Here is a 13,846-nt window from a genome sequence, read left to right as displayed (position 1 = left end):
TGTCAATCTGTGACTGTAAGGTCTGTGGTGCTTGTCGCGGCAGCAATCCCCGAACCCGGTGGTGGACACCGGAAGTAAGGGATGCCGTCAAGCTGAAGAAGGAGTCCTATCGAGCCTTGTTGGCTCGTGGGACTCCTGAGGCAGCCAACGAGTACAGGCGGGCCAAGCGTGCCGCAGCTCGTGCAGTTGCAGAGGCAAAAACTCGGGGTTGGGAGGAGTTCGGGGAGGCCATGGAGAAGGACTATCGGACGGCCTCAAAGAAATTCTGGCAAACCGTCAGGCGCCTCAGGAGGGGGAAGCAGTGCTTCACCAACACTGTTTACAGTGCGGGTGGAGAGCTGCTGACCTCGACTGGGGATGTGGTCGGGCGGTGGAAGGAATACTTTGAGGATCTCCTCAATCCCCCCGTCATGTCTTCCGAGGAGGAAGCAGAGACTGGGGACTCGGAGGCGGACTCGTCCATCACCCTGACTGAAGACATCAAGGTGGTTAGCAAGCTCCTCGGTGGCAAGGCTCTGGGGGTGGACGAGATCCGTCCCGAGTACCTCAAGTCTCTGGATGTTGTGGGTGTGACTGTCTTGGCTGACACGTCTCTACAACATCGCGTGGCGGTCGGGGACAGTACCACTGGAGTGGCAGACCGGGGTGGTGGTCCCTCTGTATAAGAAGGGGGACCGGAGAGTGTGTTCCAATTACAGGGGAATGACACTCCTCAGCCTTCCTGGTAAGGTCTACTCCAGGGTACTGGAAAGGAGAATCCGACTGATAGTTGAACCTCAGATTCAGGAGGAGCAGTGTGGTTTTCGTCCCGGTTGTGGAACACTGGACAAGCTTTATACTCTCCATCGGGTCCTCGAGGGTTCATGGGAGTTTGCCCAACCAGTCCACATGTGTTTTGTGGATTTGGAGAAGGCATTCGACCGTGTCCCTCGTGGTGTCCTTTGAGGGGTGCTCTGGGAGTATGGGGTCCGGGGCCCTTTGCTAAGGGCTGTCCGGTCCCTGTATGACCGGAGCAGGAGCTGTGTTCGCATTGCCAGCAGTAAGTCAGACCTGTTCCCGGTGCATGTTGGACTCCGCCAGGGCTGCCCTTTGTCACCGGTTCTGTTCATTATATTTATGGACAGAATTTCTAGGCGCAGCCAGGGGCCGGAGGGGGTCTGGTTCGGGAACCACAGGATTTCATCTCTGCTGTTTGCGGATGATGTTGTCCTGATGGCTTCTTCGAGCCAGGACCTGCAGCAGACACTGGGGCGGTTTGCAGCCGAGTGTGAAGTGGCTGGGATGAGAATCAGCTCCTTTAAATCTGAGGCCATGGTTCTCGACCGGAAAAAGGTGGTTTGCCCTCTCCGGGTGGGTGGTGAGTCTCTGCCCCAAGTGGATGAGTTCAAGTATCTCGGGGTCTTGTTCACGAGTGAGGGAAGGATGGAGCGTGAGATTGACAGGTGGATCGGTGCAGCGTCTGCAGTGATACGGTCGCTGTATCGGTCCGTTGTGGTGAAGAAGGAGCTGAGCCGGAAGGCGAAGCTCTCGATTTACCGGTCAATCTACGTTCCTACCCTCACCTATGGTCATGAGCTCTGGGTAATGACCGAAAGGACAAGATCGTGGATACAAGCGATCCTCCGCAGAGTGGCAGCCACTCCTCCGCAGAGTGGCTGGGCACACCCTTAGGGATAGGGTGAGGAGCTCAGTCACACAGGAGGAGCTCGGAGTAGAGCCGCTGCTCCTACACGTTGAGAGGAGCCAGCTGAGGTGGCTCGGGCATCTGCTCAGGATGCCTCCTGGACGCCTCCCTAGGGAGGTGTTCTGGGCATGTCCCACCGGGAGGAGGCCCCGGGGAAGACCCAGGACACGCTGGAGGGACTATGTCTCTCGGCTGGCCTGGGAACGCCTTGGGATCCCACCGGAGGAGCTGGAGGACGTGTCTGGGGTGAGGGAAGTTTGGGAGTCCCTGCTTAGACTGCTGCCACCGCGACCCGGCCCCGGATAAGCAGAAGAAAATGGATGGATGATTCTTTTAATAAACCATTTAACTTGGATGGATGCGATGCCAGCATGACCACAGTGCGCACATCTGATGTTGTTCACAGAGGTTCATGGGACCGCTCAGGGAGTTTGTTAGGGCACGACTAACGGGAGAAGACGCTGTTTGGATGCTGGACTGCAGGGAGGACGCTGGCGTTGACTGTTCGCCGTTTCTCTGCAAGTCCGTCCTTTTCGTCCTTTCTTTTGCTTGTGCTGTGGCTACTTTTAATGCCACAGCAAATTGGCACAAACCAGAGACTACTGCCATTTTCACCGCTGATCTCTCTGGTACCTACTTCATACTTAGCTGAGTCCGGTGGAGTTTCCAGCCTGCTTCTCTCTGTGCCGTCGGGTGTGGGATTGTGCCCGCGGCTGCTGTGGTCCTGGTAGTCTGCCCCTGAGGACTGTCTCTCTTCGGGGGAATGCGCGTCTGATGGCTGCCTGTGCTGTTGTGGCTTACCGCGGTACATCTCCATCCCTGCTAGCCGCTAGCACAACATGCAGTTTGCTGTGCTCCGATGCTCCGCCGCCGTGGCTCCTGGCTCCCGGTGCTTGCGACCAGGCTCCCCTGCAGCAATGGGATCTTTCACGCCGTCCTCGGTACGTCCACAGGGGTTCCAGAAGCCGGTTTGTGGTGCCCAGATGTGGTAACCATAGCTCCATCTCGCCGCTCTGGTCTGCATCACACCCTGGCGCACAACTGACGCGTCACTGGCCACGTCATCTGAGCGCCGCTACTCCCGTCAACGAAAAGGCTGAGAGGGAGCGGTGCATTGGAAAACCTGGAGTGGATTTCAGTGTACTCCGTCCTCTCAAAAAGCAGGATCCCGGATCAGACATCGCGACCACCATCACAGTTGAACAGTTAAATATACAGTCACTGTCGAATAAAGCTGGACTAATTCATGACCACATCACGGAGAAGGGGCTGGATTTGCTCCTTCTGACAGAGACATGACAGCAGCCGGGGATATATTTATCCTTAAATGAAGCATGTCCCCCAGGATACCGCTACATGGAGAGAGCCCGCACAACTGGCAGAGGTGGGGGCCTAGCTGCCTTTTATAACAGTAATATTGAACTATCCCCTGTCACTTGACCCTGTTTTGCTTCTTTTGAATCCCTGGTTTTTAACTGTAGAAAACCATTTCCACTGACAATAGCCCTCATATATCGCCCCCCCAGATCACACTCAAATTTTATATCAGACTTGCACAATCTACTTACCTCACTCTGTACACCCAATAAAAACATTCTGGTTACTGGTGACTTCAATATCCACATGGACTCCGATAACTGCCAACTAGCCACCAATTTTAAAGAAATCCTGGACTGTTTAAATCTCGACCAACATGTCACCTGCCTCACACATAAAAGAGGGGGTCATACTCTAGACCTTGTAATAACTGAGTCCCTCCCTGTCACTGGATTACAGGTGTATGATGTTGGTGTCTCTGACCACCTGGCAGTCAGTTTCACCATCCCTGTGCCCTGTCCCACTACCAAACCGACCTGACAAATCACCTTCAGGAACATTAAAAACATGGACTCCACTTCCTTCTGCCAACAGCTCCAGTTTCTCTCCCCCCATCTTCACTCATCAACCGACGACTTAATGGATTTTTACAATACTAACCTTGCCTCCATCCTAGACTCCCTTGCTCCATTAAGAACCCGGACTGTAAAGTTCACAGAGGAGCTCAGAGAAATGAAGAGGGCGGGCCATGTCCTGGAGCGTGCATCCATAAAATCCGGCCTAACGGTGCATCAGTTGGCCTACCGGGAACACCGCACAACATACTGCAAAGCACTCACCAAGGCCCGGTCAGAACACAACTCCACCAGAATAAATAACAACATAGGTAACTCAAAAAAACTTTTCTCCACAATAAATCACATCCTCAATGGTCATATCCCCCCATTCCACAGCAATACAGATTTAAACTGCAACCTTTTCATGCAATTTTTCACATCAAAAATAGATAACATCCGTACCTCATTTCCACCATTCAACAGCGCCACACTCGACCTACCCTTAACACCAGTCACAAACATACTCACCCATTTCACTGTCGCAACACAGCAGGAGGTCGAGAAGATCATCCATAAATCTAAACCATCCACTTGCCCACTCGATCCTCTCCCATCACCCCTGCTCAAAACTCACTGCTCCTCCATCAGTCCCCTCATCACAAAAATAATCAATACCTCCCTAGAAACAGGCCAAGTCCCCAGTACCCTCAAAACTGTCATTATCAAACTCCTCCTCAAGAAACCCACCCTGGACCCCAAACCTCTGTCAAACTACAGACCAATATCAAACCTCCGATTTCTCGCAAAAATCTTAGAAAAAGTTGTCTCCTCCCAGCTCCACCACCACCTCAAATCCAATAACCTGTATGAAAAATTTCAATCTGGTTTCCATTCTTCTCGACCTCTCTGCTGCGTTTGACACCGTAGACCATCACATCCTCCTACACCGTCTCCAGCATTACACAGGTCTCTCTGGCACTGCCCTTCACTGGTTTCACTCCTACCTCGCCGACAGAACCGAGTGCGTAGCTCTGGGGGAAGCAAGATCCAGACCCCACACTGTTATCTGTGGGGTCCCCCAGGGCTCCGTTCTCGGCCCAACCCTCTTCACCATTTACATGCTTCCCCTCAGTCGTGTCGTCAGCAAGCATGGAATAAATTTCCACTGCTATGCTGACGACACACAACTCTACCTCACCATCTCTCCTTCCTGTACCCCCTCTGCCGCAGTCTCCCATCTCAGCTCCTGCCTGGAGGAGATAGAGGTGTGGATGAGTCAAAATTTCCTGCAGCTAAATGGCTCCAAAACAGAAGCCATCCAAACTGGTACCTCTCATCAACTCCGCTCCTCTCCAATCACCTCTGTTTCATTTTTCGGACACACCATTCCCCTCTCTCCCTCTGTAACAAACCTGGGGGTCAAATTTGACCCCCACCTCTCCTTTGACAATCATGTCACCTCCATTTGCAAAACTGCCTTCTTTCACCTCCGTAATATCTCCAAACTTCGCTCTTCTCTCTCCCTCCCTGCTGCAGAGAAGCTCGTCCATGCCTTTGTCTCCTCCAGGCTTGACTACTGTAACGCACTCCTCATCGGGATCTCTGGCAGGAGCATTCAAAAGCTCCAGTATGTCCAAAACAGCGCCGCCAGGGTCCTGATGAGGGTGCGTAAACACGAGCACATCACCCCCATTCTTCACTCTCTGCACTGGCTCCCCATTCACTTCCGCATTCAATACAAAGTCCTCTTGCACACCCATCACTGTCTCCACGGTGCGGCCCCCACTTACCTTACTGAACTGCTCACACCACACACCTCCACTAAGACTTGGTCAGGCCAACAGCACCGTCTGGTCATGCCCAGGACACGGCTCAAGACCATGGGTGACAGAGCCTTCTCAGTGGCTGCTCCCCGTCTGTGGAACGCCCTCCCAGACCATCTCAGGGCTCCACAGACGGTGGATGCTTTTAAAAGAGGGCTAAAAACTTACCTTTTTACCTTGGCCTACAGATAAACACCAGCTATTGTTTTATTGCTTTTACACTAATTGTCTTCTGTTTTTAATGTTAATTGTCTTCTGTTTTGAATGTCTTTTTTGCACTGTAGCACTTTGAGATTTGTTGTTCAAATGTAAACTGCATTATAAATAAAATGTATTATTATTATTATTGTGTGTTTGATCGGACTTGTGAAAAATTAGAGGGAACATTGCTCTTAACACATTCATATAAAAAGCAAATGTACCTGTGGGTCACAGTTTATTTGAGTAGTAGGACCAGAGGATCAGAGAAGCGAAAGACCCCTGTGGATTGGCTGTCCGATGATGCTGACTATTATTATTGTTATTAGGCCCAAGCCTGGGATAACGTCCCGGCGAGGGACTCATTAAAACCGCGCCAGGAGCGTGGAAAATGGCAAAAATCAAGTAGTCAAAATATCCCGACATGCCAGTGAGTGGTGTCAAAAATTAGAACTGGACGAGCTCTAATGGTCACGAAACACCCCGAGAAAAAAAAAAACTAACGACGACTCGGTAGCGCCACCTCGAACTTTGATTTTCATGGGTCAATGGGAGCCCGACTCGGAAAAAAGTCAACGTAAAAGTCTGAAACTTAAAAAAAAAAAAAAAGGACATGTCAGGACATGACAAAAATGATATTATGGCCCCGCCCTAAAATGTACAGGAAGTCAGCCATATTGGATCAAACCTGGGGATGACAAAAGTGAACACTCTCGCATTCAGGACATCTCCTCACACCGTGTGCATTACAACCACTTCAAATTCGTTCAGATCCCAACAAACCCATGTGTGATTAAAGATTATCAATTACATTTTGGATATGACTTTGAGTGTGGTTATGGTGAATTTTCAACAAAATCGCAAATTTTGGAACATTTCAAAAAAATATTTCTCTTTCACACATTTTTTGTTGGAAAAAGCTAATACAGCGTTTATGCACATTTGTGACCTGAATGCAGTGATATGCAAATCAAGGCACTCTCTCACAAAATGGCTCTCTAGCGCCCTCTTAAAAATTTCATTTTCAAAAATTCATAGAAGACAAGTGATTTGTCATGGACTTGTGAAAAAATTTGTGATGGGACACGATGTGAGAAAGTCACATGACTGTAGCTGTTATGGTTTAGGAGAAAAATAATGGGTGGAAAAAAGATTTCCACTATTAGGCTCAAGCTTGGGACAACGTCCCGGCGAGGGACTCATTAAAACCGCGTCCGGAGCATGGAAAATAGCAAAAATCAAGTAGTAGTAAACACGCCCCGACATGCCAGTGAGTGGTGTCAAAAATTAGAACTCGACGAGCTCTAATTGTCACAAATGACCCTGAGAAAAAGTAACAGAAGACAACTCGGTAGCGCCACCTCAAACTTTGATTTTCATGGGGCCAATGGGAGCCCGACTCGGAAAAAAGTCAATGTAAAAATCTGAACTCATATAAAAAAATAGTACATGTCAGGACATGACAAAAATGATATTATGGCCCCACCCTAAAATGTACAGGAAGTTGGCCATATTGGATCAAACGCGTTAATGACTAAAGTGCACACCCTCGCATTCAAGACATCTTCTCACAAAGTTTTCATCACAAACACTTCAAATTTGGTCAGATCCCACTCCACACATTTGTGACTAAAGATTATCAATTTTATTTTAAATATGACTTTGGGTGTGGTCAGGATGAATAACAAATAACAAAATCACAATTTTTGGAAAATTTCAAAAAAATATTTCTCTTTCACACATTTTTTGTTGGGAAAACGCTAATACAGCGTTTATGCATATTTGTGAGCTGAACACAATGATATGCAAATCAAGGCACTCTCTCACAAAATGGCTCTCTAGCGCCCTCTTCAAATTTCATTTTCAAAAATTCGTAGAAGACAATCGATTTGTCGTGGACCTGTGAAAAAATTCACAGGGGCCTTATTTGTGATGGGGCACAAAGTGTGAAAGTTACATGACTGTAGCTGTTATGGTTTAGGAGAAAAATAATGGGTGGAAAATGTGTTTCCATTATTAGGCCCGAGCTTGGGACTACGTCCCGGTGAGGGACTCATTAAAACCACGTCCAGAGCATGAAAAATGGCAAAAATCAAGTAGTAAACACGCCCTGACATGACAGTGAGCGGTGTCAAAAATTAGAACTCGATGATACAAAAGACCGCGAGAAAAAATAACGAAAGACAACTCGGTAGCGCCACCTCAAACTTTGATTTTCATGGGGACAACGGGAGTCCGACTCAGAAAAAAGTCAACGTAAAAATCTGAAACTCATATAAAAAATAGAACACTTTCTCACAAAATGGCTCTCTAGCGCCCTCTTCAAATTTCATTTTCAAAAATTCGTAGAAGACAATCAATTTGTCGTGGACTCCAGAAAAAATTCACAGGGGCCTTATTTGTGATGGGGCAAAATGTGAGAAAGTCACATGACAGATAGAAGATAAAAAATAATGGGTGGAAAATGTGTTTCCATTTTTATTATTCTTATTTTGGTGGCCGATTTGAAGCCATTTTTATCCCCCTGAACGTTAACGAAAAGTAAATTTTATTGGACCCAAAATTCAAGGTTGGTGAAAAATGTATTATTTTGATGTTCAAAAAAATTAATGGTTCAAAATGACTCAATAGCACCACCTCAAAATTTGAAATACATTACGGCAATGAGGGACCTTTTTCATCGTAGACAAATGAAATTTGGTGCAAACATAGAACATGTCAAGACAAGTCAAAAATTATATTATGACCCCACCCTAAACCCTACAGGAAGTCGACCATTGTGGGCGGAACTCCATTTTTTCAAAATTTTACCTCTCACATTTGGATTTTTTGCGCCTCGGATTTTCATTCAAAAAACATGCAAAATGGTCAAAAAGAACTATCCCCATGTTGGATTATAGGGAACTGTCTTGGATTTTTCTACATCATAGAATGTGGGTGTGGCCAGTCTGCAAAAAAAAACAAACAATATTTTGAAGTGTTAAAGTGCGCATAACTCACACATGTAGTGTCCTATTTCCCGGTATTAATATACATTTTGATCAAAATCTTGATCTGCACAAAATGATATAAAATTTACATAGGTCAGACATTATATTCCTCCACAGCGCCCCCTTGAACTTTTGAATTAGACCAAAACAATTACTTTGACATAAACATTTGAAATTCGGCTTTGACATTTGGCTTGGCAAACTGAACAAAAAAGCTTGAAATATTAAATTGTGTGCAACTCAAACATGCAGTGTCCTATTTCCTGGCATTAATATACATTTTGCTCAAAATGTTGATATGAACGCAATGATATACAATTTACAGACATTATATTGCTCCACAGCGCCCTCTTGAACTTTTGAATGAGACCAAAAACAATCACTTTGTTATACACATTTGAAATTCAACCTGGTCATTTGGCTTGACATACTGAACAAAAAAGCCAATTATCTTAGACAAATGAAATTTGGTACAAGCATAGAACATGTCAAGATAAGTTAAAAAAAAATGTATTATGACCCCACCATAAGCCCTACAGGATGATGAACATTGTGGATGGAACCCAATTAAAAAAAAAAAAAAAAAAAGTGCTTTGTATCTGGTATTCAATATCTTAAAAACCTGTGGGGGAGATTTTAACCCTCATCCCCAGTGTGAAAGTCAGATGAATTACCAGTTGAGCTAATCAGGGTAGTATAGTTACTTAGTAAGTTATCTGTAGCTTACGTAGTATTCAATATCTTAAAACCAGACTAATTCCTTTTAAACTATCTTGGTCCAAAAATATTGCTCACTTTCTCCTCACACATTCATAGCATCCTAATTATTCACTGTGATGAGTTTATTTGCGCTTTCACAACTTTCAGATGCCAGAATGGAGTTTTGCCATCACAATAATGCTACATTTGCCAACAACAGTTAGCGTGCTAACAGTTTGCTTCCTTGTTAGTGCACTATAAACCACTTATACTTAGATGCAGGCTGTACATAGCAGTTTAATTTTGACCCTGAGATGTACTTTTACTGTATGTCTGCACTGGGACAAAATACTGTGTAGCCTAGAGGCTGTACTTAAAAAAAAAAAAAAAAAAAATCATATATGTTGTCAACATAAAACTTTTCTCACTTGTAGACTTACTCAGAGTGGGAAATGCTAACTAAAACTTTCACTCAAGTAAGAATACTGATACACTGTACAATATATTGCTCAAGTAGAAGTAAAAGTATGAAATCCAAATACTCCAAGAAGTACAATTTCCTGTAATGTAGTAAATGTACTACACAGCTCTGCATATAATAACCATATTTTGTGGTTACAGGGCGGACTGAGCGCGTTGGCTTATGTGAGGGTGGATGTGGGTGACATCAACGACAACACACCAATCTTCTATCCCCTGATGTACGCGGTCAGTCTGAGCACCCAGAGCACCCCAGGGACCTCTGTGCTAAGAGTGACAGCACATGACCCCGATTCAGGCGAGCACGGGCGGGTCACCTACAGGACAGTACCAGGAGGGGCATCGCCGTACTTTACTCTGAACAAAGATACAGGTGAGGAGGTGACAAAATGTTCAGTATGTTGCCTGAATGTACCTATGTCATGGCAATAAATGACGAAAGCATTTGATTATTTGCCTGCATTTAAAAATGCATTATGTAACTTTTCGGCCAAATGCATTATGTAACTTTTCTCTTCATGGAGATTTATTTTATTTTTTTTCTGTAATTACGGTTTAAACAAGTTAACCAATTAATTGCAATGAATCGATTAATCTGATACTAATAGTGTCTTAACGGTGGGGTGTAGCGGGACCAAGGGATGCAGACTCGGGGCAGATTTACAGTATTTATTGTAGACATGGCACAAAGTACGAACAGAAGGTGAACCGGAGGTGAGCAGGTGAGCTTGAACACAGGAACCGTCAGGCACGACAGGAATGCAGGCATGACAGGAACACAGGAATCAAGTGACACGACAGGGATGAAGTGAACACGACAATGATCTCGCGCTGAGTCTCTTCTCCCAGCTCCTCTTATGCACAGCAGGTGTGGTGATTGCGCTGATGGGCTGCAGGTGTGCGCAGGAGGAGCCAGGAGCCCAGCCCAGATCTGGCAGGTAAGGGAGGGAAAGAACGGGACAGGGGGAAAACCAGGAGCGGACAGTGCGGATCATGACAAATAGTCGTTTTTCTGGACTACACAGGCAGGGCTTCAGACTCCAGAACATTCTTTTCAAGGAGCACTGTAGCCTCTGACTGAATTGATATAATATTCTAAAGCTAATTTATATATTTTATGAATGTTTAATTGTAATGTAACCAGCTCATAGATGCTTAATGCAGACAGATATTTATTTTTGAGCAACAGCCTGAGTGGCCTTACCTCAGTCTCCGCTGGCTGTGTCTGCCACAGCTGTGCCCTTAGGCAAGATGCTACAGTTCAATTTCATCATCAACTAACAAATAGCTATGTTTGACTATCAAAAGGTTTGTATGTGCTCAGAGCACTGCCAATATCTTAAGTGGTTCAATTTCACATAATCTCAAAGGTTGCCGGTTTGATCCCTGCATACAGTTGTGTCCTCATTCACCTTCTGTATTTATGAATGTTGTGTGGAAGTGATTGATCCATAGGGGCGTCCATGGGCAAAGATTAGCAAATGGCCTTCCATCAGTCTACCCCAGGGCAGTTGTGGCTACAGCAGTATCTTATGGGTGTGAATGACTGGATGGATAATCAAATTGTACATGAACTTTGAGTGTCTAGAAAAGGTGCTATATAAAACTGTATTATTATTTAAACCCTTTTAAGCACAAGGAACAGTTGAAGTTGTTTATTAAGGGCACAATCAGTAACTTTTCTTTTCAGGATCCGCATTTGCTTATCTTCATTGAGATGCCTTTGTATTCTCTGTATTTCATAGTACAACATTAAACTTATCTATCTTCCAGTTATGAAATTTTAGGTATATTATTGCTGTGAGCAGGGTTACCTCTCCACAGATCAGACCCACAACATAGCCTCCATGGAGATCAGTAGGTATTTATCAACTGATCTGAAGTTGGGCGGTTCGAATCCTGCTCTCGACATAAACATCTTTGATTGAACCGCCTTTTGGCTGCAATTACAGCTGCAAGGGGTATGGGGTATGTCTCCACCAGCTTTGCACACCTACAGAATGAAGTTTTTGCCCATTCTTCCTGGCAAAACAGTTCAAGCTCTGTCAGATTTGATGGAGATTTGATGAACTGCAGTTTTCAGATCTTGCCACAGATTCTCAATTGGATTTAGGTCCAGACTTTGACTGGGTCATTCTAACACATGAATATATTTTGCTTTAAACCATTCCATTGTCACTTTGGCTTTATGTTTAGGATCGTTGCCCTGCTGAACCTCTGCCCCAGTCTCAAGACTGCAACAGGTTTTCTTCCAAGATTGCCCTCTATTTAGCTCCATCTATCTTCCCATCAACTCTGACCAGCTTCCCTATTCCAGCTGAGGACAAGCACCCCCACATCATGATACTGCCACCACCATTTGACTGTGGGTATGGTGTGTTCAGAGTCATGTGCAGTGTTAGTTTTCCTCCACATGTAGCGTTTTGCTTTTAGGCCAAAACATTTTGGTCTCATCAGACCAGAGCACCTTCTGCCACATGTTTGCTGTGTCCTCCAAATGACTTCTAGTAAACTGTAAACGAGACTTCTTATGGATGGTTTTCAACAATAGCTTTCCAATTTTGTGTAGGGCACGACTAATAGTTGTCCTGTGAACAGATTCCTCCACCTGTGCTGTAGATATCTGCAGCTCTTCCAGGGTCACAATGGGCCTCCTGGCTGCATCTAAATAAATTTGTGGTTGTGATGTGACAATATGTGAAAAAGTTCCAGGGAGATAAATACTTTTGCAAGCCAAGGCATGATTTTAAAGATTTCAGATTTAGTATTTACCACAGGTACTATCCCACAAAACCAAGTCACAATTAGAAAACATGCGCTTTAATTCCAAATTGCAAGTAGGAACACCAGAAAATTTACACAGTGCTCCTTTAAATAATGTAACCCCCTTACCATGCTGGCCCATATACCAGACTCACAGCACTGACCTCTGCAGAAGTCCTCATATAAATCCTTGTTTGTTTTCCCAGGTGTCATCTCCCTATCACGCTCTGTCTATGGGAAGGCCAACTCTGTCATCGCCATGGTGATCTCGGCACAGGACGGAGGGGGTCTACAGGCCCCTGTGCACGCACGGGTCAACATCAGTGTGGTGGCAGGCCTGGTGGAGCCCCCTGTCTTCCAGCAGGCACAGTACTACTTCACTGTGTCCGAGGACGTGCTCCGAGGGACTGTGGTGGGGGTAGTACAGGCAAGCACTAAGACAGGTATGTTCTTACAAATCTTATTTTTTTAAAAGGTCCAATATTATATAAAATAATAATAAAGCTCTTGTGAGCTTTAAGCCATGTTATAATGTTTTTACCTCCTCAAAAACATACCTGGAGTTGTGTTTTGTTTCGTTCACACATGCATTACCACATGACATCACAAGGTGGAATATATATTGATATATTGTATAAGCAGTTCTTGAAATAAAAAATATGTTTGCTGTGTGCTGTCTACGTCTAATTATGAAGCGTTTTATTGTCTGAGAATCAGGAGGTGCACTAGCCAGGACAACAAGTAGTTGCTAGTTGTTATCCTGGCCGTAGAAAATTGTGAAAAGTGCTTATAAACTCATTGCAGTGAATAATTAGGATGGTCTGAAGGTAAGTAACTTTGGACCACTGCAAACCATTTAAAATTAACTTTTTTTTTTCATGTTTTTAAGGCAGCAAAAATAGGGTCAGCGCCTTTAAAAAGCAATAAATAATAATAAATAATATTACACTTACTGACACTTAAATTCAGCATGTTCCATAAATATTTTTAATAGAACTTAATTGAGCTCAAGGTTCAGTCATTTCTCATAGTCAGTGATCAGCTTGGTTCTTTTTTTTTAATGTAGAGGTCTATAGCCAATCCGTTTTTGTATTAAATGGCACTGATTAAATGTCAATATTGCTTATAATGTAATAATTTTGGCTTACACTTATAATGCGCTTTACAGGCTTATCAAAGTGCTACACTATAGGCAGTATTCATTCATTTCCACACTTGGTGATGGTAAGCTATTATAGCCACAGCTGCCCCAGAAGCATCTAAGGACTAAGGACACAATGACAGAACTTGGTCTGAGCGGGACTCGATTCACCGACCTTCGGGTTGGGGGACCAA

At 44.9% G+C, this 13,846-nt stretch overlaps 1 protein-coding gene across 1 annotated transcript in view; it reads left to right on the top strand.

The window, feature by feature from the left end:
* The window catches only part of LOC117380430 (protocadherin-16-like), a 392,551-nt gene that overhangs the window by 257,589 nt on the left and 121,116 nt on the right, over positions 1-13,846 (top strand). Inside the window, exons 4-5 of the mRNA XM_033977238.2 lie at positions 9,890-10,121; positions 12,718-12,954. Coding sequence (XP_033833129.1) covers positions 9,890-10,121; positions 12,718-12,954 — 469 coding nt within the window. The remainder of the gene's footprint in view (positions 1-9,889; positions 10,122-12,717; positions 12,955-13,846) is intronic.

This window comes from Periophthalmus magnuspinnatus, chromosome 13 (assembly GCF_009829125.3).
Source record: "Periophthalmus magnuspinnatus isolate fPerMag1 chromosome 13, fPerMag1.2.pri, whole genome shotgun sequence".
In the NCBI taxonomy this organism is placed as follows: Eukaryota; Metazoa; Chordata; class Actinopteri; order Gobiiformes; family Gobiidae; genus Periophthalmus; species Periophthalmus magnuspinnatus.
Note: the sequence above shows the minus strand (reverse complement) of the source record. Positions and strands in the feature narration are given on the sequence as shown.